The 25427-nt window shown below is 39.4% G+C and overlaps 1 protein-coding gene across 1 annotated transcript; it reads left to right on the forward strand.

The window, feature by feature from the left end:
* Positions 1–1361: 1361 nt before the first annotated feature.
* BLOC1S5 (biogenesis of lysosomal organelles complex 1 subunit 5) lies at positions 1362–20324 on the forward strand. The gene is made up of 5 exons (XM_075084075.1): positions 1362–1541; positions 2808–2890; positions 5057–5186; positions 8898–8956; positions 18238–20324. The coding sequence occupies exons 1-5, from the start codon at positions 1430–1432 to the stop codon at positions 18415–18417; spliced, it is 564 nt and encodes a 187-aa protein (XP_074940176.1). The 5' UTR covers positions 1362–1429; the 3' UTR covers positions 18418–20324.
* Positions 20325–25427: the final 5103 nt, after the last annotated feature.

Raw genomic sequence — 25427 nt, forward strand, 5'->3', positions numbered from 1 at the left:
AGAAATGCGGTACTTATAAACCCCCTTCACTACTGGATTTCCTCCTTAGCAAATAAAACGATAGCTAGAGCATCAGGCTTAGAGAGGGAAATAACTGTCTGAGAGCAAGACCAGGAAAGGATGGCAGCTAGACTGGAAAGGGATAAAATTAACATTTGAACAATGTTACTCCTAATTATTAGTGATAATCAAGCCAGCTGGAATATCCTCCAGATATTATTAATATATGAGCACTAATCTAATTTACTGGTGATTGTCAAGTGCTTACGTGCTTTTGTTCCAAGTGGAAAAGTGGAAAAATATAAACACTAATCTATAGGTTGCAAGAGATGGTTACTCTGGGGAGAAAAAAAAAATGTGAAAGGGAACTATTTTTTAATAACGAATCTTATCTCTGCCTCTTTAACATAATATTTACAGACTATGTAACAGTGAAGGAATGAAACACTGGTTTTGATTATATATTTATGCTAAAGTTAATAACAACTTTAGTTGAAGTATTGAACACTTCCCAATGTCAGATTTATTATTTAATCATATTTTAACCATATTTTGAGTGATTTTGGGGGAGAGTGTTCCAACAAAACCATTCATTTTCAAGGCTGTGTTTAGAAGATTACATGTACTGTAAAAAAAAAAAAATTATAGTAATTTCAGTGAGCAGTTTCAGTGCTTTGACAATGAGACAAAGAATTTAATAATCATTCTGTGTGTCTGCTGTAATAGCTTCACACAATAAAAAAAGAAGGTTGTTGGGGTTTGTTTGTTTGTTTATTTGTTTCTGTTTTCTCATGCAGGCAATTGCTCCTACTTATAAAAGCTGTGCGAGTAGAACATAAGCAGAACTAATTTCTAACAAATAAATATGTACTAATTCTGTTTTCTACTAATAAGATAGTAATTGTTCCAGCTAACCGGCTCCTTTCAAGTATTCAGGTCAGGCCACTGTAGGTTGCCGCAGATCAGTTTGTTCCTTCATAGAGCGAGCAGCGCAGTACGTCTTGCAAGCAAGAAGGATGTGCAAGAAAACCGAACTATAGATGCAATGAATTAAACAAGGTCCAACTGTTCTAAAAGTTATTAAGTATATGTAGCATATTAAAAAAAAAAATCCCAGATGAAAGTTAATATACTTTATGACGGCGGAAGTATATTGAAAATATCGTAACGCTCCCACATGGTTTTAAAAGAAATGTAGAGGGACTTTAACTCTTTTTTGCCTTTTTATTTGTTTTAATAGTTATGAAATAGAGTAGTGCTGTGCATTTTTCTAGACCCGCACGGGGAAGCAGCGGCCCTGCCCGCCGCCGTTACCGCTGCAACGGCCGGCGCAGGGTAATGACCTCACCCCTCGGAGCGGGGCGAGGCGGAAGTTGGGCGGGCGGTTGAGGAAGGGCCGGGCCGCCGCCGGAGCGGGGCGCTGGGCACTATGAGCGGGGCTGTCACCGCATCCCCCGGCCGCAGCGGGGCGGCCCCGCTGCCCGCCCACAGGAGGCGGGAGGCCCTGGCGGCCGGGTCCCCGATTCAGCCCATCATTAAGGGTAAGGAACGGGAGCGGCCCAGCTCGGTACTGGGCGCCGAGCCCGCTGTGGTACGGCGGTGGACGGGCACGTGCCCGGGCCGTTAGCGGGACTGCGGGTCCTGAGGGGATGCTCGCGTCCCTGTTCCTGTGGCGTAGCGGGTCCCCTCCGCTGCCCACTCTGGAGCTGCCCGCCCCTCCGCCGGCCCGCCAGGCCCTCCGGGGTTCGAGCCTGGGCAGCCGGGAAGCCAAGCGGCTTCGTCTCTTGGCGTCGGAAACTTGTGTCCCTGCGTGGCTTTTTTTCGGGGAGCTGAAGCTGCCCCCGAGTCCTGCTGCTGGCGCCAAGTTTCCTGGGAGGTCGTTTGACTTGGTCACCCAAGCACCTGCCTTTTGTCCTGGTGATTCTGTACTCAAAGCGTTTCAACCTGGAAGTATTTTAGCCTATGCTTGTATTTAACATGCCATTCACAAAATTTGAAATAATCATTCTGCGTTTTGTTTTTTTTTTTTTTTTCCAATGGGATGGGATTCAGGGTGTTGAACAAATACACCTGATCCAGTAGAGAGGGAGAGCTACAGGTAGGAATAAACGGCAGGGGACAGGAGAAAAAGTAGGGCTGTTCCTTTAGATGGCGTTGCCAGTTCAGTATCAGCTTAAAGTGCTTCTTGGAGCGGCACTGTATATTTCTTGAAATAGTCTTTAAATGCTCTGCTATTTAAATTTAATGGGCTTTTTCTTCTGTATGACATCCAACCCTTTTTCTCATACATGTATATGTTATAAATACCCTTTTTCAAGAGGAGGTTTCAAGTCTTTGGCCCTGGAATACAAGAAAATGCTATCAGTTTTCCTTTGTAGTGAGCTTTCCTCTTGTCTCTCGCTGCAGAAAACTCCCACATCATAAGCTGTGAATCTCTGTTGATATGCAGCCTTTAGTTCTGCCCTGCCTCAAATTGTTACTACCATTAACAGTCAAGATATGGAGGCTGTACTGAGGAGGAGGAGGATTGAGACAGAGGGTACCAAGAGACAGAGGAGAACATTCACCCTCACAGAAAGGTGTCTGTGGTCCCTGGAATATTGATTCACTGCATTTTATCTAAGTTGGTGGTTTGCTGAATAGATAGGATAGCCAATAAATAGCATTCTGGTGCTCTTTTGATTTTGTGTGTATTTGGTGAGCAGACGTGCCTCTTGCATCAAAGTAATGTGTGCTACCTTGTGTTGTGTAGCCTAGTGTGGAGTGTGAGAGAAAAACTAAAAATCTGACTTTCATTAATCTTCTAGATGTTGGGGAAATCTATTCAAGACTACTGGATCACAGACCAGTAATTCAGGGAGAAATACGTTACTTTGTTAAAGAATTTGAAGTAAGTATTCATATCTTATTGGGTGCTGTAACCTTCACAGTCTGAGACTTTAAACAATCATAGCATCTTTTTAGAAATTATGTGTGTGATTTGCTTGAGAAAGACTTAACATGCATTTCTTGCCCAAAACGACTAACACACCTATAGTATATGTCTACGTCTCTAGTAAACAAGGCAGTAATTTAGGTTTTAATTTTAAAAGTTTTGAAAAGGGCATAAATGCTTTTTTCTGCTAAAGACTGGCAGGATTAATGATGTGGGAGAATGTTGTAGTCCTAACATCTTAGAGAAGTCTAGTCGGTTCAAGGGAAATGTTGTTGGCCAGTACAAGATTACATCTGATTGCTTCACCTGGTTTCAGCTGGCAAAGTTGTTATTTAATTTTGCTTTAATTTTTGTCCTGTGAAAGAAAGTAATATTAGTGGAAGAGAAGAGCAACACTTTGTGCAAAGTAAGAAATTCATTAAAAACTGAATGAATGTTATCTGATTGGCTGCAAATAAGGCTAAAATACTGAAGGTGTAAAAGTGTTTATATACAGCTTTGCTTGGAAAGTGTAATACAGTTTCCACAAGATGGCAGCAAAAATTTAGAAAAGTAGAATATGTGTCAGCAAAAGGCTATTTCTACGAGTAGATTTTAATTCTTAAAGAATGTGGGATTTAAAATCTTAAAATTAGTCCTGAAAATATAGTTTTACCTCAAATTCTAACGTGCAGAGCTAGTTTTAAAAAAAAACAAACATGCAAAAAAACCCAATGAAATTACATTAAAATGTCCTCCTCCACCCTGACTGTAGCTAATATTTCAACCAGGTCTAATTTGTCTCCATGGTGGTCAAGCAAAATAAGTACGTGACCTAACCTGTCATCAGATCTGTATTGTGTGGGCTTGAGCATCATAAGGAATGATTTCTTTTCTTTGCCTTCCCTAAGTATGTTATAGGATACAATAATAATTTTACCTGGCTTTTCATAGAAAGGAAATTTTTTAACTCAATTACGAAATTTTACTAAATTCATATATTTCTCTCGTTGCACTCAAAGTCTTGTTCTATTTCTTAGATAAATTTCATGTATTCTTATGTCTTTACTTGAAACTTAATTTCCGTTTATACTTTCAGGGGGCAAATAGCAGAGGATTAATTACATTTTTGCAACTTAATTTCTTCCAAAAATTAATACTTGTTTCTAACTTTGAGGTATTGGATATTTTTTGGTAGTAGTAGGACATATACTCTTTCTTTCAACAATAAGTGTCATGCATGTGAAGAATGTAGATTTGCATTCAGGAAGGATGGAGCCTGTTTAATTAAGTGACTTGACTTGTCTGTGCCTCACTTTCTGAAGGTTTAAGATGAGTATGACGATCCAATTGCCCACTTCATGTGATGCAGTATTTTTTTATTATTTAGAATTGCTGTATGATTTACAGCTTTCAGTACAGGACTGCTTGTGTGCAACTCTACTCTGAAGAGGGGGGGAAAGGGAGAAGGAGGCAGGTGGCAGGCTGGAGCGGATTCTAGAATACTTTTCGTTGTTGAAAGGGAAGTGCAGGTAAAATTCAGAATGGAAGTGGTGCTGTGGCTTCAGAAAAATAGATTATTTTTTTAAAAATGTAAACAATGATCAGCAGTGAGACAGAAGAAGGACTGAGTCAGTTGTGGTTATCTTATAGTCTCAATTTCATTGCTTCAACAAAAACAATTGTACTTGCGGTTTTTTTTAACCCCGTACCATGCTCAATCTGGAAGGTCAGACATCAAGCAAGCAGAATCAATGCTATGTTATTTCCCTGTAACAACTGAGCAATAAAAATAGTGTGTTTTAAAGCTGTTTCTCTGTTGTTTTTGATATGCTCTAAATTACCTATACAAAACAACAGGTTTCTCTGCACAATGTTTTTGTTAGTAAATACAAACTCCTCTCACAAGGGCCAGAAGCTTCATTCAAAGTATTCCTGTATTTTAGTGTGAAGAAGGGAGCATTACTCTCTCTTTTCACAAAACTTATTTTATCAATTGTGCTAAATAGGTAGAGTAACACTTTAATAGACAGTGATATAGTCTTTAAGATGAAGCTATTAGTCTGTTAACTGGCAAACCATCTTATTTTCGAAGGTGGAGTTCCTTGTTAGCCACTCATTTTCTTTCAATTATTCTGGCAGGAAAAACGTGGCCTCCGAGAACTACGAGTACTTGAAAATCTGAAGAACACAATCTTTGAAACCAATGAACACGTTCTTCCTAAGTGTGAGCAGGCAATGCAGGACAATCTGAGTGAAGCATTCAAGAGATGTAAGCAAGTTGCTTCTTATTTCCCTTGTTGTATCATTTTGAGGAATAATGTAAATAGTTTGGGTTCATAATATGATTTGTGGAAAAATTACCATCCTTGGATAAATTTTCTACCATTTATGTGCATTGTTCTCATTTCTGTGAAGTTTTAAAAGGGAAATAACAGGGACGTTTTTTGTTATTTATTGGTCCAGCCAACACAGCTTTCGCTAAGGTTATGTTAAAGCTTTTTGTTGACTTAAGTAGAAGCTATTTCAGCTCAATCTTTTACAACTCATTAACACACAGGATAGTGCGCCATGTTGGCTAAAGCTATGGACAAAAATTTGGGTTTCTGGTTTGTTGCAAGCATGTTGTGGTGTGACCGTCAAGTTTCTTAATTTTCCCACAGGAGAGCATAATGCTGTCCCCCATGATTTAAAACAAAACTTGCTGGTGTATACCTATGAAATATGCTGCTAATATTATTATTATTACCTTTAGTCACAAATAGGGTAGTAGTAATAATTCTTGTATGCTAATCCCAGTTTCATAGTTATAGCCATCTAATATATTTTTTATTGCTCAGATTTTTAAATTTGTTGCATTAATTTTTCAGTATCTTTTTTTTTCTTACTCATTTAGCAGGATAGCTTCTCAAAAAGATGTTTCAGTGGAGGGTGGCTATCTAGCTTTAGCTGATAGATTTATGCAGTTGAAACGTGCCAGTGTGGGGTTTGTTATTTTCTGTATAGCGTGTTGTGTAAACATTTAATTTCGTATAATGTCTGCATGTGTCAGTTGCCATATAAATAATAGCAAACAGTAGATGATGTTCTACACACAAAATGATTGCAAGGTAATATTTGAAACTTACAATTCAGTCATGGAAATCAGAAATATGTTCAACACTTTCTAAATGGCGTGAACCTTTGATAACCACTCCCTGACTTTCAAATGGTCAGCTGTGCAATAAGTCATTAGTAATAGGATCACAGAATGGTCGAGGTGGGAAGGGACCTCTGGAGGTCAGTTTGTCCAACCTCCCTGCTCCAGCAGGGGCAGCTAGAGCCAGTCGCCTGGGCTGTGTCCAGTTGGCTTTTGAATACCTCTACAGATGGAGACTCTACAACCTGTCTGGGAAACCTGTGCCAGTGTTTGACCACCCTCACAGGAAAGAAGCATTTTCTTATGTTCAGATGAAACCTCATGTGTTTCAGTTTGTTCCTACTGCTTCTTCTCCTGTTAGTGAGCACTGTAGAGAAGAGTCTAGCTCCTTCATCTTCATTCCCTTCAACCAGATATTTATTCACATTGATGGGATCCCTCCTTGAGCCTTCTTTTCTCTGGGCTGAACAGTCCCAGCTCTCTCAGCCTCTTCTCATGTGAAAGATGCTCCAGTCCCTTAATCATTTTTGTGGCCATGTGCTGGACTTGCCAGTCCATCTCTTCCATTTACTGGGGGGCCGAGAAGTGGGCACACTACCACAGGTGTGGCCTTACCAGTGCTGAGCAGAGGGGAGGGATCACCTCCCTTGACCTGTTGGCAATGCTCTTTCTAATGCAGCCCAGGGTGCTGTTGGCCTTTGTTTTTTTTTCCTCTGAGGCTATGGTGTTGGTTCTCAGTAGTTCTCCAGATCTTCCTTCTTGCCCTTCTTGAAGATAGGAGTCCAGTCTTCAAGAACCTTTCCCAGTTGCAGTGACTTTTCAGAGAGGGAGAGTGGCCTTGTAATGACATCAGCCAGCTCCCTCAGCACTCAAGGATGCAACCTGTCAGTCCCTGTGGACTTAAGTATTTCCAGTTTGTTTAAGTGCTCCCTAAGCTGGTCCTGCTCCATTGAGGATAAGCTGTCTTTGCTCCAGACTTTCCTCTGGTCTCAGGGGCCTGGGATTCCTGAAGGCTGGTCTCCACAGCAGAGGCTAAGGCAAAGAAGGCAGTGAGTACCTTCACCTTTTCCATGTTCTTTGCCATCAGCTCCCTGCTCCATTCAGCTGAGGGCCTGCATTTTCCCTAGTTTTTCTTCTGCTGTTTATGTACTCATAGAATCCTTACTTGTTGCCCTTCGTGTCTGTCTCCAGATTCAATTCCAAATCCACCTCGGCGCTTCTAACCCTGTCCGTGGATGATCAGACAGCAACTCTATACTCCTCCTGGGTCATCTGCCCCTGCTTCCACCTCCTTATACACTTCCTTTTTAAGTCTGAATTGAGTTAGGATCTCCTTGGCTATCCATGCAGGCCTCCTGCCACCTTTGCTTGATATCCTACTTGTTGGGATGGACCTTTCTTGAGCTTGGAGGTGGTCGTTGAAAAGGGTGCTATGTCCCTTCTGTTACCATCATCCCAGACCCTGGGTTTGGCTACCCTATCCCCAACTTCTTTTTTTAAGGAATCACTCCCTCGTCATTTCTAGTTTAAAGCTGTCCCTACCAGGTTGGCCAGCCTGTGGGCAAAAGTACTTTTTTGCCCTGTTTAGTCAGGTGGATCCCATCTCTCCCAAGCAGCTGTTGATGCTCAGGAGGGGTCTTATGGTTGTAGAAATCAAAACCCTGCTGTCAACACCAACTGTGCAACCAGCTGTTAATCCCAAAGATCCATCAAGTTCCCCTCACCAGGAAGGCTGAGGAGAACATTACCTGGATCCCCATGACTTTGACCTCTGTCCCCAGATCCCTGTAGTCATTCCTGGTATTTCTTAGGTCACCCCTGCAGTACCACTGGTGCCTATGTGGAAGAGCACCAGGGGTAACAGTCCGAGTCTCAGTAGCCTCTCTGCAACATCCCGAATGTGAGCTCCTGGCAAGCAGCAAACCTCCCTAGATGACAAACCATATGAACAGGTGAGGAGAGGAGCCTCCATCCCCTGCCAGGGGGAGTCTGCTACAACTATCGATTGCCACTGTCTTCTTGTGGCACTGAGTGGCTCAGGCTCAGCCACCAGATGGTCCAGTTCACAGTGCTCCCAGCTCACAGTGCTCCCAGCTCCTCATCAGCTACCAGGGCAGCGAACCTGTTCTGTAACTAGAGGTCCTCACGGGGGCAGGAGCCTACCTACTGCTGTGGTAAGTCTCCAGCTTTAAGATGATGATAAATAAGTAAGGTGTTTCTCGATACTAGGATGTGTTAGTGGGAGAAATGACTGCTTTGGGGAAATTAGTTTCTTTAAGTCTGCATTAATTAAGTGTTAAATAAGTTAGGAAAAAAAATGCGTAAGAATACAGTTCCTATTTCCATTGACAAGTTTTTCTAGGCTTAGTCTCATGAGAGCAAGAGGCTGGCTCCAGCATAACGATGTTCTCCATGTAGGTTGTTTATATTAAATCACTTTTTACATTTGATGGGGAAAAAATAAATTAAAAAAGAAAAACTTTAATACATAGAGCCTGGTCACCTGTTTCTACTTACTGACTTGAGAGGTTTTTTTGATGTCTTCTGAGGTGCTGAGTAGTGCACTCTAGCTCGTCAGCAACACTAAGGAATATGGGCACAAGAGAACCTAGCTGCCTTTCTCCTTTTGGCTTCTAGAATGCACAGCTTGGTTGATATGTCTACATACAGTTATCAGTGTAAAGCATTTTCTGCAAGTCTGGCAAATCTTCTTCATGTAGAGTGAAGTGACGCAGTGGAATATAATCTTTGACTTGCAACAGCCTCATGTCTTTGAATCCCTTTCAGGCAAGTTTCTCTTTGATTTGGAACAGCAGACTGATCTACTGCAATTTGTTATTTCAGTGCAAGCTGCCAACGATATGATCCATAGACTCCAAGAGAGGGAGCATGAAGAGAGGAAGGTAAAGGATGGATGGATAGATTTTTATAATGTGACCTAAGTAAGAGTCCTGTGCTTCTGCAGCAAGTCTGCATGCCTTCAGGATAGCACATTTTTCTCTACTTTATATACTTGCAGTAAAACTTCTTTTGGGGTGGTTTCTGCACTTATAAAATGCAAACTGCAGTGGCATATATGTTCTAGTACTGCAAAGTGAATGGATCACTAGCTCTTCCTACAATCTCCTGATGTATGGAAACGATTTTTTTTTATTTCCTTTGCTTTATTTTCCCTCCTAGCTCAGAATATAATATTTGTCATATACAGGGAAAGCTTAAATATATTAAAAAAATTATTTTATGTGGAACAAAAAACACCTACTAACCTACCAGAATGGAAATGTAAATCTTTCCTAGTTAGCTGAGAACATTCACCATATTATATATATTGCATGTTGAAAAGGAAGTGTGTTTTTCACTTGTGGATAGGTTGTTTAATGAAGGGCTATATTATAGGAACATGCGAATCATTGGAATCTTTTCAGTTGGCTACACTTTGCTCATTTGAAATACATGTGCTCTGAATCTAAAATTTGGAAAATTACACAAGAAGTTAGTTTTGCGTTTTCCCATTACTCGTTCATGATTGTGTTCCTGTCTTATCTTTTTACTTGCAAAATGTTTTTATAATAAATTAGTTCAGAAAAACTGAAGATGTTTCTGTGGCCATCACACGAAACAGGCTGCGCATTGATTTATGTAAGCTGATGGTTGTGTTTTTCTTTCCTTTTTCTAATCGATGAAGATGGGCAGTCCAGTGGCACTTGAATGCTGGCACTGTGTGAATAGCGTGCTGCTGCAGAACCAGGACAAAGTTTGCTTGTGTCCAACACTAGTGTAGGTATTGGTAGAGAGCTTAAGTAGGAAATTCTTACAGTTCTGCTACAGTTTGTTTGAAGCAAAACGTTAATAAAAAATTTTATAACTTATAAAATGAACAGTCACTTAATAAGAATGGTAGCTATTCTTTTTAAAAATATTAGCTGTGTATTTCCACTCAATTTTTTTTTGTGTAGTGGAGCAATACTAATAGATATTCAGGATTAGTGTGTTTTTAAGCTTGTTTAGTAGGACTTTCTGGCTTGAAACTTTCCAAATGTGAGTAGTAACAGGTAGGGAACTTTTTAAAATTATAGATAAAAGGTGACACTGTAGTTCAGCTACTTGAGGAAAAATTCTTTTTCCTTTTCTTCTGAAATTGTGTGTTCTGAAAAAATTATGTGGTTTTGATAAGATCTAGTGTCAAGTGATTCATGTTGGCAGCCCTCAGTGAAATTAATTCAATTACGCTGAATAGAATGAATTTTAAGATTATTGCTTTACTAATTGTCTTTTTCTGCTGTTCCCTTCAGCTACTGGTATCAGCCAAGTAACAAAAAGGAAATTATGTTGTCCCTACCACATTCTCGCTTAGGGTGTAAAGTAATTTGTGATTACAGGAGAGTCATTGAAAGGAGCATTCATGGAATCCCCTGTCTCGTTGAGTTAGCCTTCCCATCCAGATCAGTAATATTTAGTTAGTAGTTCAAGCTGCAGAATACTTTAAGCTTGTGGGAGAAACTAGAGGAGACTTCAAGAAATTTTGTAAAACTGTTTTTGTGTACTATATTCTTACTTTTGTTTTTCTTTTCACTTTAAATATTTTTATGTAGAAGGGCACAGGCTTATACTAGAAGCTGCCTAACACTTCCCATTATGGTCTTACCTTTTAATTGTTTGTAGCATGAACTAGTATGGTAACATTTCTCAAAGCCTGTGTCTCCCTCAAATGGTGGGGTTTTAGTTTGGGTTTTTCATATGTGTTTTTGTTTTGTGTTTTTTAACTTCAGCAAACATAGCCCAAGTAATACTAAACCCAAAAATTACTGAAAAATTTTATGTTTTTACAAATGTTAATTTTTTGCGTAACCAATGACAGTAAAACAAGGATAGAAATAAATGCAGCCCACTCATGTGAGTCAGTACAGTATACAAGAAGGCTGTACTGTCTGTCGAGTTCAAGCAGTACGCACTATTGAGTGAAAAAATGGTTTCATAATCAGATTAGATTTTTTCCAAATAGCTAATGTCTGAACTTAGGTGTTGATATGAAAGAAGTATGAAAGACATCACTGCCAAAATATGTAAATTTGCTAGCACACCAAAGGGAATTCCCAGAATAGGAATTAATAAGGCAGCAACTATGTTTGTAATTTAGACAAGCTCTGGTTTATATCTAAACCAAATTATGAAACTTTAACTCAAAACTATTCTCAACTTATATGAACATGAAAGCTGAAAATCTTCCAGATTTAGTGATGTCTAACTATCTTACAAAAAAATTACTCATAAAAGTAGTAGGCATTGTTACAAACACAGAACAGATTCTAAGCTTAGTTTGAATTTCCCAAACCCTTGTATTTATAAAGTTGTACTGAAGGAGAGAAATTGAGGACAAGTATTTGGGTTACGTGTGAAAAGTGAAGCTTAACAGCTTGCTATGGCTTATGTTCTGTTGGGTGACTGAAGGAACTTCTAGCAGAACAGCTGAAATACTGTTTGGAGAAGAGGAATTGCTGAAAGAATGGATAACCAGTAATCAAAAACAGGACAAAGCTGTATCAGTGTGATCTGGAGCTGGAAACTTTAGAGGATAGAGATGGAGTTCTAAGTGTGTTTGGGGATTAGGGGATGATTTTCTAATTTTGCCAGTTTAACAGCCATGGAGAAATACCATTTGTATTACCTTGTAGACCTTGTAGATCTAAAAATGTTTTTTCTGTGCAGTAGATGACAGTAAGCACTAGTCAGTAACACAGATAGTAAAAGCCTAAAGCATAATGTACTGCTGCCTACAGTTCAATGATCCTTCAGTTCAAATACAAATCTACAGCATGGCGGGAAATGTTGAATTGTCTAGTGCCTAAAACATTACAATTCAGAGCTAATTATTGAGACTTTCTTTTTTGGTTCCTGGCTAAATATTGTACTGATACCATACAATATCGTGAATTACTACCTAAGGCTTCCACATGGCTCAGGTATATCTGTCTGTGTGCTCTAGTTCATACAGCAGTTTTCCCATGTTACAAAGGTCATGAGGTTTTACCTAAGAACAAAATGTGTTGTTCTAAAGGTTGAACATGGTGTCATAATCTTGGCTTCTGTCTTGATCTCATGCACCGGTACATTTATACAACTAAATACCAAAGCAATTTCATTGACAGTTCTTGACTGGAAGAGAACAACAGTGGAACTTCATTTGTTTTCTGAGCTGGCTATGGTGGGCTAATTAGCTGATGTTTTCTAATTTATGATTAAGTCTTACTTAAGGGGAAGACTTCATAAAGTCTGACAGAAAGAACTTGTGTTCTTTCTGTTCGGTTCTTTTTTTTTTACTTAAGTTTAGACTCTAGTTATTTTACAGATTTTTGTTTGTTTTAGCAGTAATTTTAAATGACAAAAGAGGAACTAAAATTAACCTCTTTTCTGAAAAGCTGTTCTATGACAGTGTACAGATTTTCATGTTTGTATGTGCTGTTCTTTGTGATATTTTGTTAGTCTACAAGTTCCTGTTTCTCCAGTTGGCAGCCCTGAAAACAAAAGAATGAAATCTAAAAATGAAGGTGTCTGTTTCTGCGTTTTGAATCATTACCAGCAATCCAAAATTTGTAATTAGAAGTTTTCAGCAATCTGGGAGTTCTGTAAATCTTAATTTGATTGTAAATGTTTTGCTGACTGTGCATGGGCTAGAATTTATTTCAGTTTTTCTTTTACATAGTAGGGTTGGTCTTGCAAAGTTGCAAGTTTAAAAGTGATAAAAATTAACAATTCCTTCTTTTTTTTTTTTTTAAAGACATGAGAAAAAAGGATTGCTTTCTCATGCAACTGTACCTGTATTTTCAAACATGCAGGCATTATTTCCTTTTTTATGACAGTAAAAAAATACTAATTTTAACAGATCAGAAGTTACTTACTACTCCGGGAAATGCTTTCCGGACTTCAGAAAAACCCATTCTTCTACCTTCCTGAAATATGAATATGTGTTTATGCAGAATGCATATTATATTTTTGTGTTCTGTGACAAGACAGAGGTGTCTTCTAACCGAGCATCAGTATGCAAAGGCAATTTCAAGTTCTTAGAATCATAGAATTGTTTAGGTTGGAAAGGGCCTTTAAAGTCATCAAGTCCAATGGTTAACCTAGCACTGCCAAGTCCCCTGATAAACCATGTCCCTGAGTGCCGCATCTACATATCTGTCTTTTAAATACCTCCAGGGAAGGTGACTCAGCCACTTCCCTGGGCAGCCTGTCCCACTGCTTGACAACCCTGCTAGTAAAGAAAATTTTCCTGATACCCAATCTAAACCTTCCCTGACACAGCTTGAGGCCATTTCATCTCGTTAACTCTGGAGAAGAGACGGACACCCACCTTGCTAACAACCTCCTTTAAGGTACCGATAAGGTCTCCCCGCAGCCTCCTCTTCTCCAGGCTAAACAGCCCCAGTTCCCTCAGCCGCCCCTCATAAGACTTGTTCTCCAGACCCTTCACCAGCTTTCTTGCCCTTCTCTGGACATGCTCCAGCATCTCAATGTCCTTCTTGTAGTGAGGGGCTCAAAACTGAACACAGTATTCAAGGTGTGGCCTCACCAGTGCCGAGTACAGGGGCACAATCACTTCCCTACTCCTGCTGGCCACACTGCTCCTGACACACACCAGGGTGCTGTTGCCCGTCTTGGCCACCTGGGCACACTGCTGGCTCATGTTCAGCTGGCTGTCAACCAGCACATCCAGGTCTTTTTCTGCTGGGCAACTTTCCAGCCACCCTTCCCCAAGCCTGTACAACCGTTGCATGGTGTTGTTGTGACCAAAGTGCAGGACCTGGCACTTGGCCCTTGTTAAACCTCACACAGTTGGCTCAGCTCCTCGATTCAGACTGTCCAGATCCCTCTGCTGAGCCTTCCTACCCTCGAGCACATCGACACTCCCACCCAACTTGGTGTCATCTGCAGACTTACTGAGGGTGCACTCGATCCCCTCATCCAGACCACTGACAAAGATATCAAACAGAACTGGCCCCAACACTGAGCCCCGGGGAACCCCGCTTGTGACCAGCCACCAACTGAATTTGACTCCGTTCACCACAACTCTCTGGGCTCGGCCACGCAGCCAGTTTTTTACCCAGTGAAGAGTCCGCCTGTCCAAGACGTGAGCAGCCAGTTTCTCCAGGAGGATGCTGTGGGAGACAGCGTCAAAGGCTTTACTGAAGTCTAAGTAGACAACATCCACAGCCTTTCCCTCATCCACTAAGCGGGTCACCTTGTCATAGAAGGAGATCGGGTTAGTCAAGCAGGCCCTGCCTGTCATAAACCCATGCTGACTGGGCCTGATCACCTGGTTGTCCTGGGCGTGCCATGTGATGGCACTCAGGATGATCTGCCCCGTAATACGTTTCAGTATGTCATGTATCACTTATGGGCGCCCAGCTACTGAAGGTCTTTGGATTATTGTTTGACTTGGAAGGTAAGATATTCAACATGAGTCACTGACTTGGTGAATTCAGATTTATAAATATATGTGTGTATATAGAGAAATGACAGTGTTACTCTTTCCAGTCTACATAATAACCAAGGAGATAAAGGGCATCTGTTCCTTTGAAACAACTGACTAAAAAAGCATGTTTTAATATTCAGTATCATTATTACCGTCAGTTATCTAGAATTTAATTATTCAACGTGTAAGGAACTGGAAACGGGTCTCCACCATCAGGGTAAATGCTATAAGCAAAAGGGTTTCTTTTCACCTGCCTGGGGAATAAATCAGGTTAGGGAAACTGTAGATATTGATCCCTGAATATTCTGTAGCTCTGTAATACCAAGACCTGTCTTGTGAGTTGGGGTATGTGAATAAGACTTTTTTAAGTGAAAAAATATTGTATCATGCCTCTGTAACATCTCAAGACATGGAATGCTCCACATATGGCTGGTTTTTTTCCCTTGTATGTACAGATTACAGTTTTGGAGGACTAATCATTCACTAGAATATGTTTTCTGTATTACGTATTAATTTTTTTTAAAACCTAAACTGCTGAGACATGGTAACATGTTTGAGATTGCTCAGAATGCTGTTAAACCTTTCCTGAATGCAACATTTCTGAGAACATGCAAAAGTTGGAGTATGAATTACAATTATTATATTCATTATTACTTGTTTTTAACTTATAAAAGAATTATTGGAGTTTTGTATGTATCAGCATCATTGAGGTGATACAGATCTCTAGAGACTGATCATCTGTAAGCAAGCTGTAGGAGATATCTAGAGCCTTAACTTTGTGTTTCAATTTTCAGTTCATATTTAGCAAGAGAAGGTACGTATTTCAAAGATTGCTCCTCTTAAATGATGTTCACATGCTCTTTTCTACTCAGCATGAGTTTAAATTTGCAATGAATTAACGCTTCGTAACTAAGGATCCTGACGCTTAAGCTAGCAGCACCAATTTGTATTAAAATTTAAATAGATTGAGTTTATTTCTTCAGTTTTAAGTAGTCAGACTTGGAGGAGTGAGAATTGTAATACGACACTGGAAAGCTTCCTAAATAACAAATAGGTGGGAAACACCCAGAAGTTATGTTATTTTAAAATTAAGATGCTGTTTTCCTCACCTTTACAAAATCACCCTGAAATTAATTTGCCAGGCATACTGTCAAATTTTGTGTGTATTGTTTTCTGGAAAGCAAACTTTCTGCAAATCTATAAATTTGGAAATTATTAATTGATAGTATAAAATACACTCAGTGTTGTCTCTGCAGATCACTAATATACATAATTATGTTGACTTTTGGAAACTGCTTTTTGAGAGTGACTTTTGACTTAACCAGTACAAATCCATGCCAAGATGTCTATACATCTTGAAAAACCTTGTATTTTAAAGATTTTTCATTACTGACGATGGCATATTCAACAAGGGAGATTATTTCATCTACCTGTATGGACCTAGGTGCTTTGTAGCTGCAGCTACAACTACAGCTAGGGCATAATATTTTTTTTGCATAATGTCTTGATTTCATTAGTTTTCCTCCTGTGTGTTACGGTCAATTGAACAAAGCAGTGAAGTTAATAGCACTGGATGTGAAGAGGATGTGGTAGGAGTGGAGAGCACTGTGGTAAGAATGCACAATATAGGGCAAATCTGAAGGATACTTGCAGAGCTACAGTATGGAAGTCGTCTCTCTGTGCTGAGAAACTGAATCTTTCAGTGGCTGGAACACTAGGTGTCAATGTCTTGCGTGGGAGCCTGAGTCCTCAAGAGACTGTTAGTGATATTCTGCTAAGCAAAAGGCTGTACCCTGCAGTAGCAGCTGTTATAAGACAGCGGAGAAGGCTGGGATGAGGGAAGCCTTTTAGTACCTTAGCTCCTGTGATGCTGTCTGTTGCAGCTTGGGTCTTGCAGTTGAGTGTGGGCATGGGAGGAGCCCGTCTTTGGTCATATTGTTCTGTGATGCCTAATGAGATTGAAGTGCCCACTGAAGCTTATCCCACAGCTATAGCATTCATGGGTCTCTCCTGTGTGGATTCTTTAACTTGCAACAAGAAGCAAGGTTACACTGCAATATATGCTTTGGTTGAAAGATCTTGTATCCTAAGGCATGCATCTGTTAGGAATCACATGTTATTGTCAACAGTTATTTTTACAGTTATTTTTAGTGTTCACGCAACTATTCTTCTGGTAGGAATGGGAATACCGGTCTCAAGATTATGATTGTCTCGCACACACAAACATATTCACTCAGCAGCCGTCAGTGTTAATGATCTGCAAATGCTGCTGAGAACGGTTGGGTTTGCATTTGTTTTCTAGGAAGGGGATCTGCAGTGCCCAAGGTGTGGATTGGACTTCTACAGTGGGGCTTTACTAATCGTTACCAGGGTGGGAGAGTGAAAACAGTATTCAAGTCCTTGGTGTCTTTTAGTTGGTATTTCTTGTCATTCCTTCTTGCTTGCTCTAGCACATCTTAATTTTATTTTTCAGTTTTCCAAAGTGTTTATTCATATCTGCAGCTTTTTACTTTGTTAAAGGTGTAAATTGCAATTACACGGAGTTTCAGTAGAATGCTGCTTGCCTTTATATTTTAAGAATAAAGAATCACACAGAATCACAGGTTGGAAGGGACCTCAGGGATCATCTAGTCCAACCTTTCTGGGAAGAGCAGAGGCTAAACAAGATGGCCCAGCACCCTGTCCAGCCAACTCTTGAAGGTGTCCAACGTGGCTGAATGATAGATAATAGATGAAGAAAATTTAAAGAATAAGCACAGCAACTTCTTCTCAGTGTAAATAGATCTGATATAAACTCTCAAATGTTGTCTTGACTGTTAGAGTGGATCCTTTAAGCTCTAGTAATGCATATAGATCTAAATGATAGACATACATAACTCTTTAAAATTTTATTCTGTCTAGCACTCACAAATATGAAATATAGTGGGCCTAGTATTTTCCTCATAAATCAGCTATGGTAATGCTTCCAGTGAATTTTCAGTCTGTATCATATATAACACAGACCTGCCTGTGCTTGCTGTACTAGATGCAGATTCTTGGTTCTTTAAGACCACTTAATCAAAAATTAGGTGCATTTTATTTAAATTATTTCTCTTTTGGTTACCTTCAGAACAATGGACTCCCTGAGTCTGTTTGTATCAGTAGACAGCATCTTTCTGTGTGAACACAAAAGAATAATTAAAAAAAAAAAAAAAGAAAAAAGGTGGTGTCCATTTATTGATTTTTTTTTTTCTTTCATAACTAAGGGGCTGAAAGCTCTGAATACCATTATCCCAAAATCAGAAGTTCATTTTAAAAGAAAATCTATGTGACATAATACAGATTTATATCAGCTGCTAAGATTACTTCTAACACTGTCAATAGTCAGAAGAGCAAATAACACGACGAGTATGATCTTCGGAAACTAACAGAAGCGAGCTAGGTGAACTAGTAACTTTGAAGTGTCTTTCCATTTATTTATTTAATTAATTTTTACCAGGCTGTAGCACAGAAAAGCTATTGTTGCATATGTTATCATGTTAATAGTATTGTAGACTTTTTACTATTTGTTTTGGATTGGCTATAAAAATAAATGTAATCCAACTAGTTTCACTTTACTCTGCTGAAGTAAAAGCCCAGTTTCTCTGATACTGTGACATTATGTAGGTCTTGTTAAAGCCCCTGTTTTATTCTGGAAATGATTGTTAAAACTTCTCATTTTCCTCCTCTCAGCTGCATGCAGACAAGCTGATGGCTCGTGAAGAGAAGCGCATAGCTCACTGGGACGAATTCATTAAAGAACAGGGAAACAAACAAGCCGAGGTGGATGAAGAGCACAGAAAAGCTATGGAGCGCCTCAGAGAGCAGTATTCGGAGATGGAGAAGGAACTGGCCAAATATGTTTCTTTTTAAGACCTTTCTTTTTTAATAATGCTGGGTTTGTGCCAATACTCAGTTGCTTCTGACTTAAATTGAGATTCTTTTGGAAAGCTGAAACACATAAGAAAAGCGAGTTTCCTCTACAGGTTTGGTATGGGAAGAAGCGGTTTGCATACTTTCGACTTAAGTGCCTATCTCTGCTTGGTTTTGTTCAGGGCAGGTAGAATGCCAGTATTGCTTCGTTTGTTGGAAGGTGGAACTGGAAATTGCATTGTGTGACTGCATCAGCTCAGGGAGTTGCAAACTGGAATTCTCTCCCATCTGCAGAGAGTATCATATCGTTTGGGAAAACAGAGACTAATGTAATACTAACTATCCCAGTGTGCAGCCACAGCCCTTTCCCAAAAAGTAGGTGTAATAAGTTCCAGCCATAGTTAGCTGAGAATCCACTGGGAAAACTGTAAAACCCGTTCATAGATTTCAGGAAAACCAACTTGTTTTACGGAATACTTTACCTTGAAGCTTTAGAGATGAAAGATCTCAACAGAGTTTTAAATTCAGTTGTAATTCCAACTTTTGGGTTGTATGTTCAGTATTATGAAGTAGAGCCGGGATTTAAATGGGGTTTGCTAACATAAAAATTGCTAAGTGAGCTTGGAGAGCCATTTCTTTTCTCTCCCTGTAAATGTCTCGGGCCTCTCTTTTTAAGCTTTACTGTTCTAAGCAAAGCCAAAACAAGCTCAAAAGTAATCACAAGAAGCATATCGGTGTTTGTATTAGCTTTGTAGCTAGTATGGTATTTACCTTAAATGCCTGACATGCTGTTGGTTTACTTAGGATAAGCTTGTCAGAATTTTATAAAGCAGTGAAGGAAAGATTTCTGTTTATCAGCATAACGAATGAGCAGATTAGTGGTTAAACGCCTGTAGCACTGATCTGCTTTCTTACTAGCTGTTACTCTTGCCGGGTGCGTGAAGGGCCTGTATTGCTTTCTCTTATTTAAAACTTGCAGTTAGCAGCAGTGTAGCGGAAAAAGTTAACTTAATCAGTTCATTAACCAAGCAAAATGAGACATAGTACCTTAATGAAATTTGCTGCAAGCTAACCGTTAGTACAGGAAATATCTTTCCATAATTTAGCTGGTGTCCAATATAGAATGGAAACAGGTAAAAATAAACAGAATTTACCCTTTACCTGTATTGCAAGAGTAATATGCCAACAATGGTTGCTTGTGTAAGTTTATGGCTTGGTGTCAAGGCTCCGTTCCTGGCAGCATGTTGATAGTGTGATTAAAGTTAGAGGAGATGGAATAAGTGTTTGAGATTTCTTTCAATAACACTGAATGCCTGCCAAGCTGCTCTGCCTGCTACTGTAGGCCTAGCAGCTTCATCAATCATCATCGTGTATCTGGACTGAAAAGAGGACTTGCCGACACTGGGGCACGCTGGAATGTTAATTCTCTGTTGCGGATGGAAAAAACGTAGATGTCTCAAAAGTATCCCACACATGAAAAATAGGAAAGCCCCTTTTAGAACAAGCCCTCTGTAATATTTTTCAACTTATGTGCCCATGATGAGTGTTGTAACTAAGATTGGACTTTCATTTAGAAAGAAAAAGTTTGTTCCTGCCTGTCTTTGGAATTGGGCGTGGAATAGTTTTGATTTCTTTTGAGCACAGGCTGAAAATGGCTTCTCTCTTACCAGATTATTTGATTTATATGTGCTCAAAGCCCAAATACCTTTATAACAAAATGCATTTAATTGCATACTGAATTCTGTTTTATTTTTGCACTGATAATGTTTATTAAGATTTAGATATTTAATTAACTGTGCACTGGAGAGCTGTAGGTTTTAGTATTTCATCAATTTGAGGGCTCTTAAGCAATGATGCAAGTGTTGCAAGTTGGATATTCACTGGAAAATAAAGCGGTATTTCCAAAATCTTCTGGGATGTGTGCTCCTGATTCTTTGGAAAGCTTCTAAATACCGACACTGCAAATGTGATCGTCTTTAAGAATGATACAGGTATTTTTATGCTGAAGATCATTTGAAAACACTTTCCTTCGTAGTCTTTATCTGCCTGTTGGCCCACTCTTACTCGTTGTGGTGACTATCTGAAAACTCTCTGTTGCCGAATTACTTTATTCAGCACCTTTCACTTTTTTATATGATATGCTGTAGGTTTTGAGATACTTGGAAATCCTTAATTGTCTTTGAAGCAACTTGCTAACATTTACAGGAAAACTTATTTTTTCTGTCCGAATGCTCAAAAAAAAAGCCCCAAACAAACTTGATGTGTCTGATATTATCTCAAAACAGAACACATCTGACAGATAAAAAAAAAGATTCCTATTTTCAGCCATTTTTTAGCAAGGTGGGACCGTGGTCTGCCTGGACACAGTAGTGCTCCACAGTGGGATTCAAATCCTCGTCATTCAATAGTCTCTACCATTTGGGCGAAATAGAAAAATGAATAGTTTAAAAGTTGGTTTACCAACTTTACCAAGTGTTTTACCTTATACTTGCAGTACTTACCTGACTGAATTCCATAACTTTAAAAATCTTGAGGATTTATTTCATCGCTGTTAAACTTGATAGAAGTTTGCACTGGATTGCAACGGGAGCTGGAAAGGGTCAGCACTTAACTCCTAGTCTGGCAGGTGAGTTTTGCAATCCATCTTTGTACCAGGCTATGCATACAAGTTTTTGCTTAACTATCAGTGCTGTTTATACACCTAACTGTAGGTTTAACTGTTCTTTGTTACTGGAAGTGGGATTGGATGTCATGTAATCGCTGGAATATTTTCTTAGTCTTTCTCTTTCTATTGAATACATAGCAAGAAGCCAGTATCTTTGCTGGAACTGCTGTATGAAACCTGCTGCTGCTGTATTTAGGAATAATAACAAACTGAGGAACTGGAGAAATATTTAAGGGGTTTTTTTGTTTGTTTGTTTTTAACTGTCTTGTTTTACCAATGAGTCTATGTGCTGTTCTCTTGGAATGTTTTATGTCTAAGGCCTATCACATTTTTCTAATCTTAGGAAGGAGGGAGAAAGCTGGCTTATTTGCTCTTACTCTGCTTCTTTTCATGCTAACACTAGGTAATAGCTTTCATAGAAAAATTCCATAATTACAGCTGGAACATTGCATCTTCTCTGATATTCTAGTTTATGGTTTGTTAAATCCTTCCTCAAAAACTGGGGAGTTTCTTTCAGCAGTCAAATTAAATAGCAGATACATGGCATAATCAGCCAATGAATTGAATCATTTGTAGTTCACTCCTGAGCTGAAAATCTTCCTACAGGTCAAGGCTATGGATTTTGAGGTTTACAGATATTCCCCAGTAGGTGTCAGTGCAAGCCTGAGCAGAAACGATAGAAAGCCTGTTTTTGTATGAGGTATAGGATGTAAATGCTTATGTTCAGTTGTAGGACAGTATTTTCTATAAGTACAAGACATTCTGTGGATGAAACAATATGCTTTTAAATAAAAAATGATGCTCATTGTCAGCAGCATTTTGCCCCATTAGTCCTCAAAAAGGTCACTCTTAAAATTATCTGTGTAAGGTGTGCTGATCTGAACAATGTTTTCCGCAGTACTTAAGGGTTCTAATTAAGAATTATTGTAATTTGAAGTTAGAGTCAGAGGTGAAAACCTTTATGAGCAGCATTCTTACACAGCTAACCAGGTTAGTGGACCAGGTTTTCTGAAGGTTCAAGATAATTGCACTAAAGGATAAGTAACACTGTATTTTAAAACTGTAATTTAAAGTAAACCCGTACATTTCCTCAGTTTTCTCTGCTAATGGCTCACTGGTTGGATACAAGGAGACCTGCAACTGATATCCATGGTTTTTTGATAGACACTGCATTTAACTTGGTGTAATGGAAGTTGGTGAGAACCGAAGCACTATGTATAGCTTTTGCTGTTTACTCATTACTAACATTTCGAGATGGATGTGATCCTCTATAAATTTATCCAGCATTTCACATGATGAACGGTCCCTATAGTCTGTAATCTGGAGAAGAATTTGTTCTTGCTGCAGCAAACACTGCAGGACCTGGATAAGCATTTTAGTTGTCTTTGAGATCATTGTCAAATAACTTTGCAAGCTTGCTTTGCAAAGCTTGTGGGGTGGTGCCCAGCAAGTGCTCTCCCGAGCTAGGGTGTGCAAAAATGCCTCCTGCAGTAACGTGGTCTAGAATGCGCGCGGCGGTAGCTCTAGCTTCAGGAAAGTTAGTTCCAGATTGCTTGAGGTCATAGGAAGTCCTTTATGAGTGGACCCAAGTTTGTCCTTTCCAGATGTTTTTAGCCCTCATTAAATAAATTCCGGTTCCTGAAAATCCCCTCTCCAGATGGCTCTAAATCTGTTCCAATATTTACTATGTCACATAGAAAGCTTCTAAGCTGAATTACATAAATAGGAAATACTGTGCGTCCCTCCAATGTACTGATTTGAAAGAAAATGGAGCATAATATAGAAAAGTTAATATTTCCTATAAACAATGTTGGAAATTTTAAAGTAGACTTACAGTAGTACACCTAGTTAGCAGTTTGGTTTCAAACAACTAATTAGTGTTTGGAATCCTAATGAGGAACTACCCTTTAAACTATCAAAGTTTCAATGGTTAAAAAAATTCTTCAGAACAAGCAGCCAGCAATATGCTGCCAGAGTGAAAAAGTTTTATGGAATCAAGAAACACTCAGAGGTAGTAGGCCTTTGGTATTGGTGTCCCGAGAAAGTTGAGAGGCGCTTGTTGTATTAGGCAAATATATTGAATTCATTGTCTGGAACACCCTGGGTGAGAACACAAATGCTGCAGAGATACCCAGTGTAGGACAGTACCTGTCTCTCATTGTGGGCAAGGCTTTTTGTGTATTCATGTATCCGTGAGAAGTGGGCCCGAACACAGGCTACCATTTCTAGTTGTAAAAACCCCAAACTACGTATATTTATATATGTATAAAAATGAGGTGATGAAGATGTGTTGTGTTTTGAAGTTTTCTTGCAGCTGAGGCTTGCAGGTGGGTACAGCAAATGCAATTTCCTTTAAAACATCCATGAACAGATACACTTTTATGTAATAAGGCTAATTATTGGCTTTTTGTTTCTTAGCCAGATGTTGAAGTAGGGAGGAAATGGATGGTGCAGCCCGCTACATCGGGTTGCTGCAGGATGGCGGTTGGTATTTGTCACTGAGGTGGCAGTCACCATCACCACAGGATCACAAGACGCAAAATCTTTCTTCAGTCTGTCTGTTTTTAGAGGATGCGAGTCCTAGAGAAGCATGTGGTGGTCAAACCAGAGCATGAAGTGTCATAGCAGAGTTTCTGTATGCTGCCCCTTTGTCCTCTGCAGCCTCTCCTGAAAAAGAAATAGTAGTTCCCTCTTTATACTTTTTCCAGGCCCAGTTTTAATTTTATCAAAAATTAAATTGAAATTCACAAGCTGAGCTGAATATTTGCCACTGTCTTCAGTCAAAATAAACTCAAGAGGCACAAACTGAGCCCCGTTGTGAGGAGTTTCAGTGCTCACTATATTTTGCCTGTCGTCACAGAACTGGACTAAGACTGCATACCTCTGCAAGGAGGTTATCCAGCAGCTATTGTATTAGTGCTACTGCAGGTCATTGCCTCAGCATGCTCTCTTTGAAATGGCTGCCATCAAGAGAAAATTTAGCTGAAAACTGTTTCCAAATAATTTTCACACGGTAAGAAATTAGTCTTCATATACGATGTGATTTCCACGTGCACCTTCCCTGTGCTTTCAAGTTCCCAGGCTAGTTTGTCCCACAGAATCCAATAAAAAAAGTGTAATTTCTCCCTAGGGTCTTTTCTGGTCATGTTTGATATCACTTAACATAATGAGCTTTTTACTCCCACATCATAAAGGGTTTTGTTTTAGATTTCTTTTTTTTTTCTTCTTCAACAAAAAGTGTTGCTTACATCCCTGCTAAAGAATGCTCTTAGTTATGTGAAATGTGGACATGTTGTCTGGGCCAACCTCTTATCTACACCAGATTCAAAAAGTCTGGTTCAGTACAGTGGCTTAGACTGCATGTTTTTGTTGTGTTTTGTTTCTTTTAAAAATATATATATGTGTGTGTCTCGTTAAAAAACATTGCTGCTCCCGTCTAGGAACAATGCAACACTCACATCATTTCCTGAAAGAATAGAGTTGGAAGGCAATTATCTACTCACCAAACAGGCTAGAACAACAGTTCCTGATATTCTTCTCAAATATTTCAACTTCCCAGGAATCCGGAAAAAATAATTCCATGAGACGGTGTTATGAATGAAGGTATGACATTTCGGTTTCCTTCGCTTGGAATCAGACATCCAGGGGTAATAAATTACCTCGCACTTGGCACTGCTGGGAGGAGGGTCTGGCTGTGGCAAACTGTTTTTCTTCAGAGCAGGAACAATGAAGTGCTTTTACATCCTCCTTTGTCCGGTGACAGGCACGGCTTCTTAATGGGCCTTCAGCAGCGATTGCATGAATTACCTGCAGAAGAAACAGGAACCTGACAGCAGAACCAAATTTGTTTAGAGATAGGCAAGCATAATACAGATTATTCTTTTTTGTCCGTTTTACCTCTGTGAAATAAAGCCAGCAACATGGTCTGAGAACTGCGCTGTAACAGGAAAATAAATGGGGAAAAAAATGAGTACTGAAAAAGCATCTTTACCTCTTTCTCTTGCATCTCAAGGAAAGCAATTTCTACCAGCATTATCCTGGTCCCATTTGTGTGACTCTGAAATGACTAGCCACATCTGCTGCCCAGATTTATTCTGCACATTTTTTTGGTCAGTGTAAAGGAAAGAAGAGTAAGCATACTGAAGAAGATTCAGATACTGCTTTTGCAGGTTCCCTGTCAAATGTAATTTTCAGCTTACGGATTAATTCATGTTTGAATAGTTCTTGAATGGGATTGTAAATTGGGATTCTATGGTAGACATTATATGGACGTATAGAAAACTGAAATGCTGTTTCCTGGAAAAGAGTTGGCAATCTTGATCTTTGAAGAACTCACTTCTGGTAT

The sequence above is a fragment of the Phalacrocorax aristotelis genome, chromosome 2 (genome assembly GCF_949628215.1).
Source record: "Phalacrocorax aristotelis chromosome 2, bGulAri2.1, whole genome shotgun sequence".
In the NCBI taxonomy this organism is placed as follows: domain Eukaryota; kingdom Metazoa; phylum Chordata; class Aves; order Suliformes; family Phalacrocoracidae; genus Phalacrocorax; species Phalacrocorax aristotelis.